This window comes from Phodopus roborovskii, unplaced genomic scaffold (assembly GCF_943737965.1).
Source record: "Phodopus roborovskii unplaced genomic scaffold, PHOROB, whole genome shotgun sequence".
Taxonomy (NCBI): Eukaryota; Metazoa; Chordata; class Mammalia; order Rodentia; family Cricetidae; genus Phodopus; species Phodopus roborovskii.
Window position 1 is genome coordinate 4,813,204 of NW_026126619.1, and position 14,902 is coordinate 4,828,105.

General features: G+C 37.9%; 1 protein-coding gene across 1 annotated transcript in view; it reads right to left on the reverse strand.

Annotated features, from left to right (window-relative positions):
- Positions 1-14,902, reverse strand: part of Otogl (otogelin like) — a 133,614-nt gene that overhangs the window by 106,999 nt on the left and 11,713 nt on the right. The window contains exons 3-8 of the mRNA XM_051206415.1: positions 12,852-12,891; positions 11,813-11,861; positions 6,728-6,794; positions 4,937-5,035; positions 3,082-3,236; positions 133-254 (exon numbers count right to left, since the gene is read on the reverse strand). Of these exons, the coding sequence (XP_051062372.1) occupies positions 133-254; positions 3,082-3,236; positions 4,937-5,035; positions 6,728-6,794; positions 11,813-11,861; positions 12,852-12,891 (532 nt within the window). The remainder of the gene's footprint in view (positions 1-132; positions 255-3,081; positions 3,237-4,936; positions 5,036-6,727; positions 6,795-11,812; positions 11,862-12,851; positions 12,892-14,902) is intronic.

Sequence of the window (14,902 nt, forward strand, 5' to 3'; positions counted from 1 at the left end):
CTGCCAAATTCGACCAAATAATACATCCTCTACTCCCACTGTCCGCCCTTCGCTTCCAGTCTCAGGCATCCAGGGTGTTAGTCAGTATTTGGTGCCATCTTCATACACCATTTTTTTTTTTTCTCATCTTACCGGATTCCATTCATTTTTATTTCGTGACCATAAATTCTAATTTCCTCTTGGTTTGAAAAAAATAAGCTGATTGAACGATAACAAGAATACACAGAACCAAGGCACTTTGGGCTGTTATGGACCTGGAAGGAAGAAAAAGAGAAAAGAAAGCAAGCATGGGAAACAACTACATGGATCCACATGGGCAACTGCAGCCACAGTTTACCTTTACAACTCGCAGCATCACTACTCCCATGATGCTCTACAAAGTGAGCACCACACTTACACTTAGGATTTTTAAGAGAAAAATAATAATTATCTCAAAACTGAACAATATAATTAATTTTATAAAATGCAAATTATTCGGGCTATTTGTAAGCTCATCTCAACCTCTACATGTTAAAAGATACTACTCTGAATCTATATGATATATGCTGGGGGAAAAAAAGGAGTTGGGCAGAAAAATCATAAACAATACAAGGAAACACATTTGTAGCATTTATGTCCCTGTTAGGGTGTCGATAGATTGTCATGAGAGAATGCTGAATGGCGCTCAATAGCAAGTACTACTTATATGCTGACAAAGTGACTATGACTTCACTTAAAATAAAATTGATTTTCTTCATTCGCAAATACTTTAGAAGAGAAAGAAACTAAAAGATAAAGAAATTATTTCGTCAGACATTAGAAGGAATTCAGTTCACTGGGGGAAAAGGCAAAACAAAGCAAAAGGGTAGAAAAAGAGCAGGAGAAAAGAGTCAATGAATGTTAAATTCTCTTACCTTAGCTCAAAATTAGTTTCAGAAGACTCAAAATATATATATATAAATCATAAAACTACAAGGCAACTGAAAAGCAGGTAAATAAACCGATGCAAAAGAACTTTCAAACATGAAAAGGATAAGAAAATTAATAAGAATAAGACATTTTAAAGATATTAATTCAATATGTAGGTGACAAAATTATTGACTTATTATATATCTAACACATATTCTAGGAAGATAGCCATTAATAAAACAGACAAAAAATACCTGCTTGCCTTAAATTTAAATTCCATGACAGGAAAATAAGTAACATGTACAACTAAATAGAAATAAATATATAGTGTTGGATCACATTAAAAAATATTAAGCCAAGAGAAGACATGACATATATATGTCAAGATTTAAGGAGGATTTTAGATGCCAGGCTAAGGAAACCTTCTCTGAGGCAGTAAAATTCTAGGAATTATGGGGCTTGAAGAAAAACCATGGGAAAAACCTAGAAGCCTACTTAACCAAAAAAAGACAAGAAATACAAAAGCTAGGGGAAGGAATTTGACTAAAACATTCTCAATATCCAGGAACCATCATCCAATCCCATTTAGATTGTTGAAGTATTCCTCTTTGAAGAACAAAATACAGGAAGGTTGACTAATACCAATACATGGGGCTTTGCTAAAGAAACCAAAGTGTCCTTGCTCAGTCTCACATTAGCCAAACAAGCCCTCTCCAATTGTCAGAGGAAAGTTCCTAATTTAACACTCAGTGAAAACATAAAAGAGAAAATTAAACAATATCATCTCAATTTATGAATTTGCAAAAAAATCCAAAGAAACAATCCTAAAAAAAAAAAAAAATGAAACCATTAACAATGGCATCCCTTGAATGACAGCCCTTGTAAGTTTTAAACTCATTTTCTTCAAATATAAAAAAAAAAAGAAGTGTACTACTTTTATAGCCAGTAAGAAGGATTGCGTTTAAGTAAACATGTTTCTTGGTTAGAAAGAAAATTCCATCATTGAAAACCATCCCTTAACTGTGGGAGTGGGTTTCTGCATTCTGCACTGTAGTATGTTACAAAAAAAAAAAAAAAAAAGATAGATTATCTAGTTCACACCTTTGTTGTTAAAAGAATGAGACGATGAAAGAGAACATTTTAATGAGAGGTCAAAGAAGTTGAAGAGACCAGAATTCTGGGAGGGTCCGGGCAGAATGCTAAGTAACAATGAAAAAGAAGCCATTCTTCTCTTCCCAAAGAGATTTTCTGTTTATCCCACTGCCCCCAAATTTAACACTCAGTATAGCTCACCGCCTTAGAGGACTGCAGGCCTAGGGCACAGATGCAAAGCTTGCATTACCAAGCAAGTGGAAACGCAGACAACTACAACATGATGCAGAGCGAAAACAAACACCAAGCCTCAATATTGTGTCTGTAAGGAGTTAGTTTTTAAATGAGACAGCACAGTACTCCCCTCGTTGTGATTTGAGATGCTTTGGTAAATGGAAAAGGAGATCCCTGGTATCCATACCTCAGCTACTGCTCTTTGGGAGCTGAATTTTGAGATATTTCCTAGTAATCCATTAGACTTTGGAACTCTGAAGCCAAGAGCTAGTCCTATGAGCTCTACCATGTAGCATGAATCTACCTACCAATGATATAATTCATAAACACCGGCTTCTTCTTCACACCAAGAGTTGCTTTTGTTGCATATTTTTATTTACTTATCTATTTTGGGAGCCAAGGATCCAAACTAGGACCTTGTGCGTGCTAAAAATTTACCATACCAGTGAGCAATATTCTCTAGCCCAGAGGAGCATTTTCTAAAAATGAAAGCAGATGAGCATCTCGAGTCAAAATAGCAAGGAGGGAGAAAATATTAACAGTATTAATATTTGACTTTACCCTCTTCCAAATCACCAAATAAAACCCAAGCATCAAGGATATTGGCAAGAGTTGCTATGGTAATAAACACGTTTCTACACAGCCTGTAAGATGCTCTTTCATGGATTCAGTCCCTATTGCTAATATGCCAGTCATCATCTCAATAGAATTACACTAATATAACCACAAATTTGGACATTCCATTAAGGGTAGAGCCCTATGTGATCTATAATTATTGTCCATTTCTCACCATTTGTCCAATACTTTTAAAATATGTTATTTCCCAAAGGTAATTTTTTAAATTGATTAAATTTGAATACTACCTACCCATACTGTGTACTGAGGCTCCAAATTACCACAGTCCTTTGCAAATATATAAGAACAGCTTCCTGGGAAGTAATAGTAGATTCCATCAAATGTCTCAAAGTGATATTGTCCCCAGGTTTTGCAAATCCCATCTCTGCCACTTCCCATGTTTGGGACTAAAAAGAAATAAAATAATATTTAGTAGCGTAAAATAAATCACATCTATCTCAAAATGTTCTACCAGGATAAGTAATTGTAATTCCACTAAACTAAGTATTTTACCCCTTTGGGTAATCTATGGAACAGGAAGAAACAAATCACATCAAACTATGAGCTGCTCTTAAAACCACCTAACTTTTTCAAGAAAAGCCAGTCTCCAAGTTGCTATGAAGATAAGACTTATGTTAGAAACTCCCCTAATTTTTGTTTCCAAGAGAAGGATCCAGAAAAAAAGGGGGGAGTAGTAAGGAAAGTGATACAAGAAGATGATGATATTGACAACTCAAATAAATGAGTCAAAAAAGAAAGGCCACCATGGAGTCTCCCAGAACATCATGGACAGCATGAGAATACCACAGTCCCAAAATCTTTTTTTTTTTTTTTTTTTTTTTTTTTTAAAAATGTCTTTGTGGTATGCAGAGAGAAAAGTAAATGATGACAAAAAAAAAAAAAAAAATCATGATTCAATGCCTGGAAAATGGAGCTGGAAGCATGAGTCATTCTGTTTCCTGGAATCTGGAAAATGATGACCTCAAACTGGTGAAATTTCAAAAATATTTATTTTAAATCAAAGAACTTCATCTATTATGTTCATGCCTCTCCTCTGGATAAGCTTCTATTCGGGATTTTATTTTTATCCGTGTCACTTATTATTATTGTGGGTGTGGTGTGTATGGGATCACATTGTATCAGAAGAGCAGGTGTCTGAGGACCACCTTGTGGAATGGCTTCTCTCCTCTACGTAGGGATATATGGGTTCTGGCGACACAACTCCCCATCCTCATGCTTGGCAATAAGGGCTTTTCTCTGCTGAGTCATCCCACGGTCCCCTCATGTTTTCCTATCTTAAATGCTTCGCTTCATAACAACATAAAGGCAGTAATGTTTGCTATGACTTTTTGTATACTCTGGGCAAAACAGAAAGATAAGGATCAAGCTTAGTATCCCCTCCTTTTTGAAACATTTACCTAAATTCATTAGCTTAGGCCAGCTTTGGTCCACTCAGAAAAAGACAAAGCCCGGCTCATTATGCACACAGCCTTCCCTGCCAGTGCATCTTATATACTGCACTTTCCCTCAGAGCACTCAAGTTCAAGTCCGGCTTATCTATTATGCACCATCAGTTGCAGAAGCACGTCTGTATTATTAACAAATACACCCTGCTTTGTGCCAAGCATATAGTCTTGCAAACAGTTAAAATTTCAGTTCAAACCTATTGACAAGTATTAACATAAGATCCTGCTTTAGATGCTGTGGATAAAAACATATTTAAAAAAGAAAATACTCCCCCCATACCTGAAGAATCTCAGTACTATTTCTAGTCTATATACTAAATATCCAACTAATTAAATACAAAGAGGAGAAGCTTCGAGTGAAAATAAAAGAGATACACAAATGAGAACTGGTCCTATTGGGCTAGTGCAACCGAAAGTAGAAAAAAAAATCCCTGAGGAAATAGAGGTTTGTGGGAAGGGAAAGCATACACATCTATTTTCTTTTACAGTGTTTCTAAATTACTTAAAACTGATGGAAAATAAATACAGAGCTCTCTACGTTAGTGTCCCAAATCCCTGAGGACAAACACTTGCAAGCAAATCATGACTTAATGTTCTCTTTCATCTTCCATGACTCTCTCATAAACATCCCTGAAACTTACCAATCTGGCACCTTGTCCCGAGAGCTTGGAATATTTGACAGTCACACGTACCCGTCTTAGAACAGAAAGCCCCGTTAAGGCATTCATGAGGACAAGAACCTGAGGGACAAAATAATAACTTATCTTCTGGCATGGATCGGCTCTTATAAACACAATATGTCACGATCTAGCTTGAACTAACTGTAACACTATTAACTTAAACAGAACCCTGGGCCTTTTGCCTTGTGGTACAAAAGAATTAAGCCATCAAATCTCTATCTATTCATTTCATTATGTGTGCTGTGAAGCAAGAAAGACGGGCTTTCACATCTCAAAGGACTTTGAGAGGAGAGGTTAGCCTCTTTCGAGCAATTGAAAGGTCAAGTTCCCATGTAAGGAATCCCTGTCCCAGATGATGAGAACCAGAAATACTCAAGCTGTAGTTGATGCCCTGCACCGAGTTTGGAATGTATTCCACCAGCCCTTTCTCCAGGAGCAAGTGCCGTGTTAAAGAATAATGCAAACCTTGCTTGCTTCGGGGAGGGCTCAAGCAAAGCCTAGAAGTCAAAAGGAAGCTCCCACCTTTGATGAGAAGGGGGACACACGTCATTTGAAGTTTGCCCACTAATACAGAGACTTGGCTATAAATGACTCAGTCTTTGGAACCTGTGCTTAACAAAGTTGAGGCAGAAGCAAAAGTCACTTCTGGTTGTCTCCCCTTCCCAAAATACACCTTTTCTTTTCTTTTCTTTTTTTTTTTTTTTTTTTTTTTTTTTTTGTGAAAATGTTGCCCCAAATAAATTACATTAAATGGAAGAAGAGAATTGCTATGAATTTTCCTTAATTGCACAGGCATCTCCTGAGGATTTAAGAAGTCAAATTGAGTCCTGATACAATGAGTCCTGATGATAAGGAGAGGACAAGGGCAACTGGCCAAGCCCAGCCTCAGAGACCCCAGGAACACAGGAAAAGCAAAGAGCACATGTCTGGAAGATGTCATGTTAGTGAAGATACTCATCAACTGCAATGACAAACACTGTCTACCAAACATGAGAAGGACTAAGTCCTCTTGTCATTTGCCCCCCAAACATCCACGGATTTCTCTATACATTTCAAAGCCTTCAGCACTCTACATAAATTTTAGATGAGGGGGGAAAAATGAACTGTTTTAACTTAAAACTACATTTTACCAAAATATAGGTGAAATAATGTTTTTCATTAACTTACAAGCAATTTGGATTTTCTTTAAGAGATGCTCCTGTCTTTAAACTGTATCTTGGATCAAGTAGTCCAATGGGTGGCTGTCTAAATATTTAGATAAATACCTTTTTTAAAACATATATATACATCTACAAAGTTGCTCGTGCTCGTGAAAGCAAATAGCAAACTAAATCAAAAACGGGATCACTGTGACTTTAGACAGAGTGATAAGAATTGCTTCTGTTTCTTCACATTTTAAGTTACCACCAGTCTTCTCCTTAATGGATATAGTAAACTGTTGATGCAAAATTCAGATGTCAGGGCATGAAGGAATAGATTATTGATTCAGGTTGATTCAGGATAAAAAAAAAAAAAGCTACTGGTACTCACTGATGCTTTACCAGTCACAATGCCGTCAGCCTTGCCTAAATGTTTAATTTCGGCCACTTCTAAAAATCCATTTGGATTTGTATGGGACAGGAACTTAAATGATTACTATTATCAGTACTCAGTGCCCTCCAATGTAAATGGAGACCCTCAGAATTGATTTACTATCCCCCTGAAGGGATCCCCACAGAGACCACGTACAAAAGAACAGCTCTCCACACTGACCTTTTATTTTACTCTCACCCCAATTAATAGCTTCATGGAAAAAGTATCTTGGAGAGGTCGCTTCAAACTTGAAAAGAGAAATAAGAATGCAAATTAGTTCATTTAATTACCATAAGTCAAAGGTGCAGATGAAAACCTTCTGGAAGGCATTTATGAACAGAGAAGTTATGAAGTGCTGACTTGACAGATCCTTCGATTACTAAGAGCATCTCCATGAAGGAGGAAGGGATCCCTTGGGGTGGTGGTCAGACCTGGCTTCACATCTTCTGTTTGTCTCTTTGGTAACTGGGGCAGGTGTTTGTCCTCTGTGGCCTCATCCCCCCTGCTCCTGCCCACATTCTTTGTGAACAGAGTCCTAACAAGAACTGTATTAATATCAGGTGATTTTTTTTTTCATTAAAAAGTATCAGTTCTCTGACATTTCCAGGTACAGATGAGTTAGGGGGGAAGTGCATAGGTCTGGTACACTAGCACTCAGTGGTGACTTTTGAGTACCTGACAGTGAAGACAGCACTCGCAGAAACACTGTCTGACCCTTGACATCACACACACACACACACACACACACACACACACACACACACACACACACACACACTCAGGCACATTTCCTATCATCTTAATGCCTCCATCAGTTCATCTGTAAAATGGGAACCTGCTTCAGTGTGTGGTATAACAACAAAGTAAAACACTGTCCAATGACCTGAGTTGGATTCCCATGACCATATGATGGAAAGAGGAAGAGGCTCCCAAAACTTGTCTTTTGACATCTATATGCATGCCAGGGCACAAGGACACACACACCACCCACACACTATATATATGCATGAATGAACACACACACAAAATAAATAAATGTAATTTTAAAGCTGAACATACTGTATAACACTGGACTAAAGCAAATACATACTTTTGTTTCTTGTTCCACTCAACTCTGACCTCCACTAAAAAACCAAAATCCCAATGACCACTTGGCACACCAGCTTCCTGACAATTCAGCATCTGTTAACCTGGGACCATAATGCATTTCACCAGTGTAAAGTTTCACACTGAGTTTTAGCTTCGGAGCATATGTGAACTTAGAATAGTGTGCCACTTTGATAAGTAGGGCATTTTCTTTTTTGTGTTATGTACATAACATCAAATAATTCATGGTGACTTGGGATCAATAAACCATTTGAACAGACAGGATATTTCTACAGATCCTGGAGACATGGAATTTCTAAATTACAAGTGTGGTGAGATATCCACCCCGCCCACACCTGTTGCACTGACCATGCCCATTGGGGCGTGGGCACAGGTGCCTTTCTCCTTCTTGATCACACCTCCGCAGGAAGGTGGTCAGCACCATAGAGATGTGCTCTGTATAGGGAAATCACTGTAACACTGACATGCATGCCATTTATAGAAGTCTATGCTGAGGCTTTACTTGCTTATGTCATTGCCAGCATATTTCTGAGGACAGTTATCCATCCATCAGTGCTGTTTGCTTACGGCAGAGGAATGAACTGAACACGCATGGCCTTCAAGCCTATTTCTAAGCAGTGCAGTGCGTGACTATGACCTCATTGCTCCCTGTCATATTTCTCCTTTGAGAACTTAATCGACTTCCAATGATCTTGACACATTTGCTGGCTGCAGGGAACGGAAGTGTAAGCAAGTCTCCTGCTCTTCGCCCTGCCTAAAATGGACACCAAGGCTTACCAAGTGCATCTCCACTCAGCAACAGAGGAGAGGCATTAACCTGAGTCCTAGTGGGCAGATTACACCAGTCCTGATGACATGTAAATACACAGTGACTCAGTCCCATCCACAGAGCTCATTATATGTCCCTTTAAGGCACAGTTCACACAAGTGTTCACCAGAGTGGAAGATGTTTGTTTTTTTCATCACCAGATTTTCTACCCACTTACACAGATGGCTTTTTGTGGTTAATATGCTCTACTGACAAGCCTGTCCTCCAACATTATCACAGAAAACTCATTTTAACTACTTCACATTATATATGAGAATTTTTGTACATAAGCATTCCTTTGGTGGTTTGCTGTGTTCTCAGGCAGGTTCTCCCTACACAGCCCAGGCTAGACTGAAACTTACTATCCTCCTACTAAAACTTCTCAAATACAAAATACTCCATAAACTGAGTTATTATTTCCATGGCTATTCTAATTTTTTTGTTTTGTTTTTGTAAGACCCCATGACAAGGAAGATTATTCAGTGGATTAAGTATTTGCTATGGAATCAAAAGCATCTGAGTTTGAACCTCCAACAACCACCTAAAACTCCAAAGCCATGTACAATAAATTTTGGTCACAGAATGTGAAAAACCAAGCTGGTGTTGAACAGGAAGCTTCTTTCCTGCTAGCTGGTTTTCACAGTACCAAAAGGTGCCAAGTGGGCTGTAGGGGATAAAGGAAGCTACCTATGGATGACTTACTGAGTTGTGAACCCTGTGGCAGTGACCTGACTGGCATGATATGCCCATTGGTACGATGGTGGCACAAATGTTATGGGTCAGATGAGCACCTTCTAATTGAATTTAAGGCCTGTGTGTGGAAACATATGCCTGGTACTGTAATTCTGGCTGAGAATCCATGGTTGGGTAGTTCAAAGGCCCTGGAGAAGAACCAACTACTATTATTTTGCTAAAGAGACATTGTAGAAAAACATCCTCTAAATTTGTGTCTCTATATTTGTAGATTAATTCAGCTCTCAGAAATGTTTCTTTATGACGTGGATGATGGTTAACACCAAAATATACAACCAATTAAAGTGCAGCGCATTGGTGTCTGTGGAGTGCTAGGCCACAAAAGAATCACTAGAAAGATTGTTGTTAAAGACTGTAAGAGCCAGAGGTCTGGGATTGACTGGGCTGAAACAGCATCTTCTAGACATGACAGAGCTACTGCACGCATGAACTCAGAGTAGTTATGGCCGTCTTAGAAAGACAAAATGAAGCCAGTCAACAGTCTAGCATGGAATAGGGAGACCGTGAACTGCTTCCCTTAACTGAGGAGCTACTGACAGCTCATGACTTCTGGAAGAGGAAGAGCCAGTTTTATTTACAACCATTCTCCAGGGGATAGCTCCACACCAATGAGTATATGGGCAACATAAACTGGACTCGGTGGGTAATTAAAAAAACAAAATGAGTTAAATGAATTAATTTGGGAAGGACATGAGAAGATGGTGGTTGATCTGGGGGAAGTTTGGGAGGAGATGGGGTAAGTATGGTTAAAACATACTATATGAAATTCTCAAAGAATTAATAATAATAGTTGCATTTAAGAAGCCATACACAGTGTGCTACAAGAATGTCCAGGGGCTCCCTTGCCAGCAAACTTATGGTTTAGTAAAAAACTGTCTCAAAAAACAAATGAAGCACAGAACAATAGAAGAATATTGGTGGTGGTTTGAAAGAAAAGGGCCCCCAAAGGGAGTGATACTATTCAGAGGAGTGGCCTTGTTAGAAGAATTTATGTCATTGTTGGGGTAAGCATTGAGGTCTCTTCTGCTCAAGCTTCCCTTATTGTGACTGTCAGTCAACTTCCTGTTGCCTCTAAGTCAAGATGTAGAACTCTCAGCTCCTTCTCCAGCACCATATCTGCCTGCATGCTGCCTTGCTCCCACCATGGTGATAATGATGGACTGTAAGTGGGCCCCATCAATTAAATCTTTTCCTTTATAAGAGTTGCCATAATCATGATGTCACTTCACAACAATAAAAGTCTTACTAAGATAACACCTAACATCAAACTCTGGCCTCCACAGAGCAAGTACAGTGATTATACTTGTCCTCATACAAATTCACCAAACTATATAAACGCACACACACCAGAATCTCTAATCTCAAAAAAAAAAAAAAAAAAAAAAAAATGAATCTATTTTGTCTTCTAAATTGTCAAACCATTATGTAACATTTGTGTTCTGGAATAAAATATTTCTTTAAATAAAGATGTGTTACATTTGTTTGTGCTGCAGAATAATTGTTTAACTATGTAAAGACGTGTTGCTGTTTTACTTGCCTGCCTGAGGCAGTCCAAGAAAGCCTGCTACATATTTGTCCTCTGCATCTACTCATTTTCTCCAGTTTACTGTAATACACATATGAAGATGCCTAGAAGGAAATATTTATGACACTTGCATTTCAGAGGCTGGATGGTTCACTGGTTAAGAGCACCTGCTGCTTTTCCAGAGGAGCTGGATTCAGCTCCTAGCACCCAGGTCAGGCAACTCAACAACCATCTGTAACTCCAACTCCAGGGGATCCTAGGCTTCAGGCTCAGGTGCACACTCCCACATGTAGACACACATTTACACATAATTAAAAATAATATTTAAAAAAAGAGAAATAGTTTGGATCTCAGGATTTGTCAAAGGCTCCCTGTTAACTACATAAATATTCCAAAAAAGTCTTTGCTAAATTAAATCTCTAGTTTATTATCTATCTTTCACAAATATTTTCTAAAGCTCATTCCTTTGAGCATTCTTACATATTTTAATGATAATGCAATCTTGTTACCCAGAATCCCTTATATATAATAGAAAGCAGACAAGATGTTCTCAAATTTACAGTATGCTGCATTTTAGAAATACCCAGAATTTGGATTGTTTTGGAAAACTGTCTGTCAGTACATCGGGATATGTCTGATGCCCTTTTGCTGTATTTAACCTGTGACACCTCAGGCTTCTTCCATTTCTTCTAAGGTGTGTTTGCCTTGCTGCTATCGTCCTACCCAATACTGTGTTTACTTTCTAAAGCGTCCAAGCATTCCAGCAAGTAGATGATAACCAATCCACATGGACACCAAAACCTACGCACAGGTTACTGAGATGAATGAGGACAGAGGAAAAAAAAGTGTTTCATTCCAAACAAATCAATGTGAACTGAGAATATATTTGTGGGTTGAAAAAAGATAAAATACAATAAAAGCTGCAGAGAAATGCCTTCGCCTCTTCATGCTCCTTCCTGTCTTGTTTTTAGCATTTCATCCCTTCCACAAAGGTCTCATTGTTGAGGTGACAGCAGAGCCCAAAGCGGAATGAATTCTTTCTCTGCCTCTCTCCATCTGAGGCTTAACCTACCTGTAATGCTAACAGAGCTCTTTTCTGTTCCTTTTCATGAAACTCACTTCTGCAAGAAAACACAAAGAACTTGTGTAGTCAGAGGCCCCCTGGGCAACCTGAACAGCCTTTCCCAAGAGGGAGCTGGTGTTTTCCTCCAGATCTCCATCACTTTATCAAAGAGGCCTTTCTTGATTTAACATTTAGAGCACTCCCCCCCCCCTTTGGAAGGGTGAGATTTGGGTGGTGGAGCTGTCTCATTTTACCAAGTTCAGGACTGTCCACAAATCTCTTCGGGCTCTGATATAAACTGAATTTTAGGAAGGAACTATGAGATTGAGAAATAAACAAAAAAGTGTAGTATTGTAGCATCAATGGGCATAGTTTATTCTCCCTACGACTGCACGAGTCTGCTGAAGTAGATATTTATCAAGTGTGCATTTACCTTTCCAAACGTGATATTAGAATTTCATCTGTTCCATGTCATTTAGAAGCAGAGTGATATAAAAATTTAATTGTCAGTTATCCAAATCAAATCATTAATTCATTAACTTTCACATCTGCTTTACCGAATTTCATATTTTATATTATCCTTATCAATAAAGGTATTCTTTAAAATCCAATTAATATACTTCTGCTCTTCATTAAACAAAGCAGTAAGAACTATTTTCATTATTTACTACTAGAACAATTTTAGTCATATAATCAGTCAAACCAGTTTTACTTTATGTTAACAATAATACATTAGCAGTCAATACTGTAAGTCAACAGAAAAAAATGTAAGAACACATTCCTGGATATAATTCCTTCACAAACCTGTTAGATGAAAGAAATGTCTCTTTAGGACCTACCGACGGTGGACAACACCAAAAGCTTCCTTTGAATAGGCAAGTAAATGCCCATCCATTTCTAACATATGGAAATATTTCAAAGAAGAACACCGCATGCTTTCTGTCAATGTTTCATTTGTGATTTTAAAAAGAGGGCAGAACTGTCTGCTGAGCTTGGCATATCCTCATTCCCCTGGTGTTCCAGAGCACAAAGGCAAAGAAATACTCACTCCGGTGTTTCTGTCAGGATAGATGATGCACAGATGTGTCCTGCCAGAGACAAACACAGACTGGTAAGACTGCAGGACATACAAATAGCTTGGTCTGTGTTCTGCTATTTAACGGATCGTTCTTATCCAAATTCTAAAGTGTGGATTGAGGGTTTCTGCTAGCTATTTCATTCTTTTTCCGAGGACTCTGACCAGCACATAATCTGTGATAATCCTGAGGTGACCATAATCTAGAAACTATGGTCCACCCATGTCCATAGATTGACACGGTGGCAACACACAACACAGTGAGGGCCAGACCAGGGATGGCAGAACCGTTCTAGCTCTGGCCCTACCACGTAGTATCTGGCAAGCTGAAGCATGATGCGAAACAAGCCACGAAATGATCATGTTGAACAAGCCAATCCCAATGCCCCTCTGGCACACTCTGGCACAGCAGCTACCTCTTTTTCCTTGAGAACCAAGTGCTGCTGTGAGGGGTAGATAGTGACTTTGAGATGTCTTTCACACTCTGTCATTTCTTCCATTTCCCCCAAAAGTTCCAAAACATAGACTCTTTTTCAGGAATCAAAAAGCAAAAAAAAAAAAAAAAAAAAAAAAAAAAAAAAGAAAAAAAGAAAAAGAAAAAGAAAGAAAGAATAAAGAAGAAATAAACAAAGGCCATCTCCATAAAAACATTTAATGAGAAATAATGTATAGGTAAACTTGCTATAAAAATTGAAAAGTAATTCATAACCTCAAATGTTAAAGTTAGACCTAAAAACTCTTAGATTTTAATGATATGAAACAACTTTAAGCACACTATTTCTCTCTATTACAAAGTTCCTAATGCTTAAATTACATACAGGAAACAATTGTAAAACATGTCTGAAAGGAGTAGGTTACAGTGGTAATACATCATGATAAAGGCGCAATTTTAAATAGCCACTAAAGAAAATTCAGAAATATCAAGAAAAAGATTCAGGTTCTCTACATTCTTAAGGATTCAGTAAAAATGTCTGAATGATATTCAGCACATATCTATTCTAATGAATCCACAATGCTTGAGAATTAATTTAAAGGAAACTATATCAATTTCAAGAGAGAATGGTAAGTGAAGACAAAAATACAGAAGTCCTTACCTTGCAATAAAAACAGCAGTATATGAAATGAGAAAACACTCCAAGGTACCATTAAATTGAGTTTTCTCACAATGTTCATTTCAGTGGAGTTTTTCTCCCTAAACTGAAAGCAAATTCTGGTCTTCACTATGATGGCATCTTATAAGCGTGATTATCCGTTGTGTGCTCAAATTCAAATGAATACAGTTATGGGATAAAGCAACGGAAAGAAAAACTGCAGCTTTCAGCACACAGCATCTGAGGTTTTAAGAACTCACAGTCAGCCCTTTGGCTGAGTCTCTCATTAGCAATGCAAGGCAGCTTCTTGCCTGAGCCCGTATTAGTTACAGCCAGCCATGCACCTGCACATCACACACCTTTTTAGCCAATGTCAGCCTTTCATAATTTTGGAAGATGAGAGCATCAAAACAATATTTGGTTAATTCGTCTAACGTCATGAAATAACCATTATTCCTAAGTGTGGATCCATACTCCATGTCTTATTAGTCACAAAATAGTAATAATTGAGGACAGGTGGAATGAAATCTAATCAACTTTCTCTATAGTATCTACAATATAGTATCTTATTCTTAACAATGGAATTAAAAGGATATGCATGTATTTCCAACTGAACACCTATATGGTCCAATATAAGTTGACATTTTAATCAGTCCACAGAGGTGGTAAACATAGAAGAGATATAGATTTGAAAAGAAAGCAATGTTTTTTCTAATAGTTGTCATTTAAAAGGAAACAAAACTAATCAGGTACCGAAAACTCTTGCTACTATTCCATTTTTCCATCCTCTATGACAAGCACCTGTTCAGATCACAAAGAAAGGGTTGTTATTCAAGCAGTATGTCACTCTTCTCCAGAAGCAATTGATTGCCTAGAACAGCATCAGGGAAATACTTTCATCTTTCATAATGAACAGCAAAGAGATGATCTGAG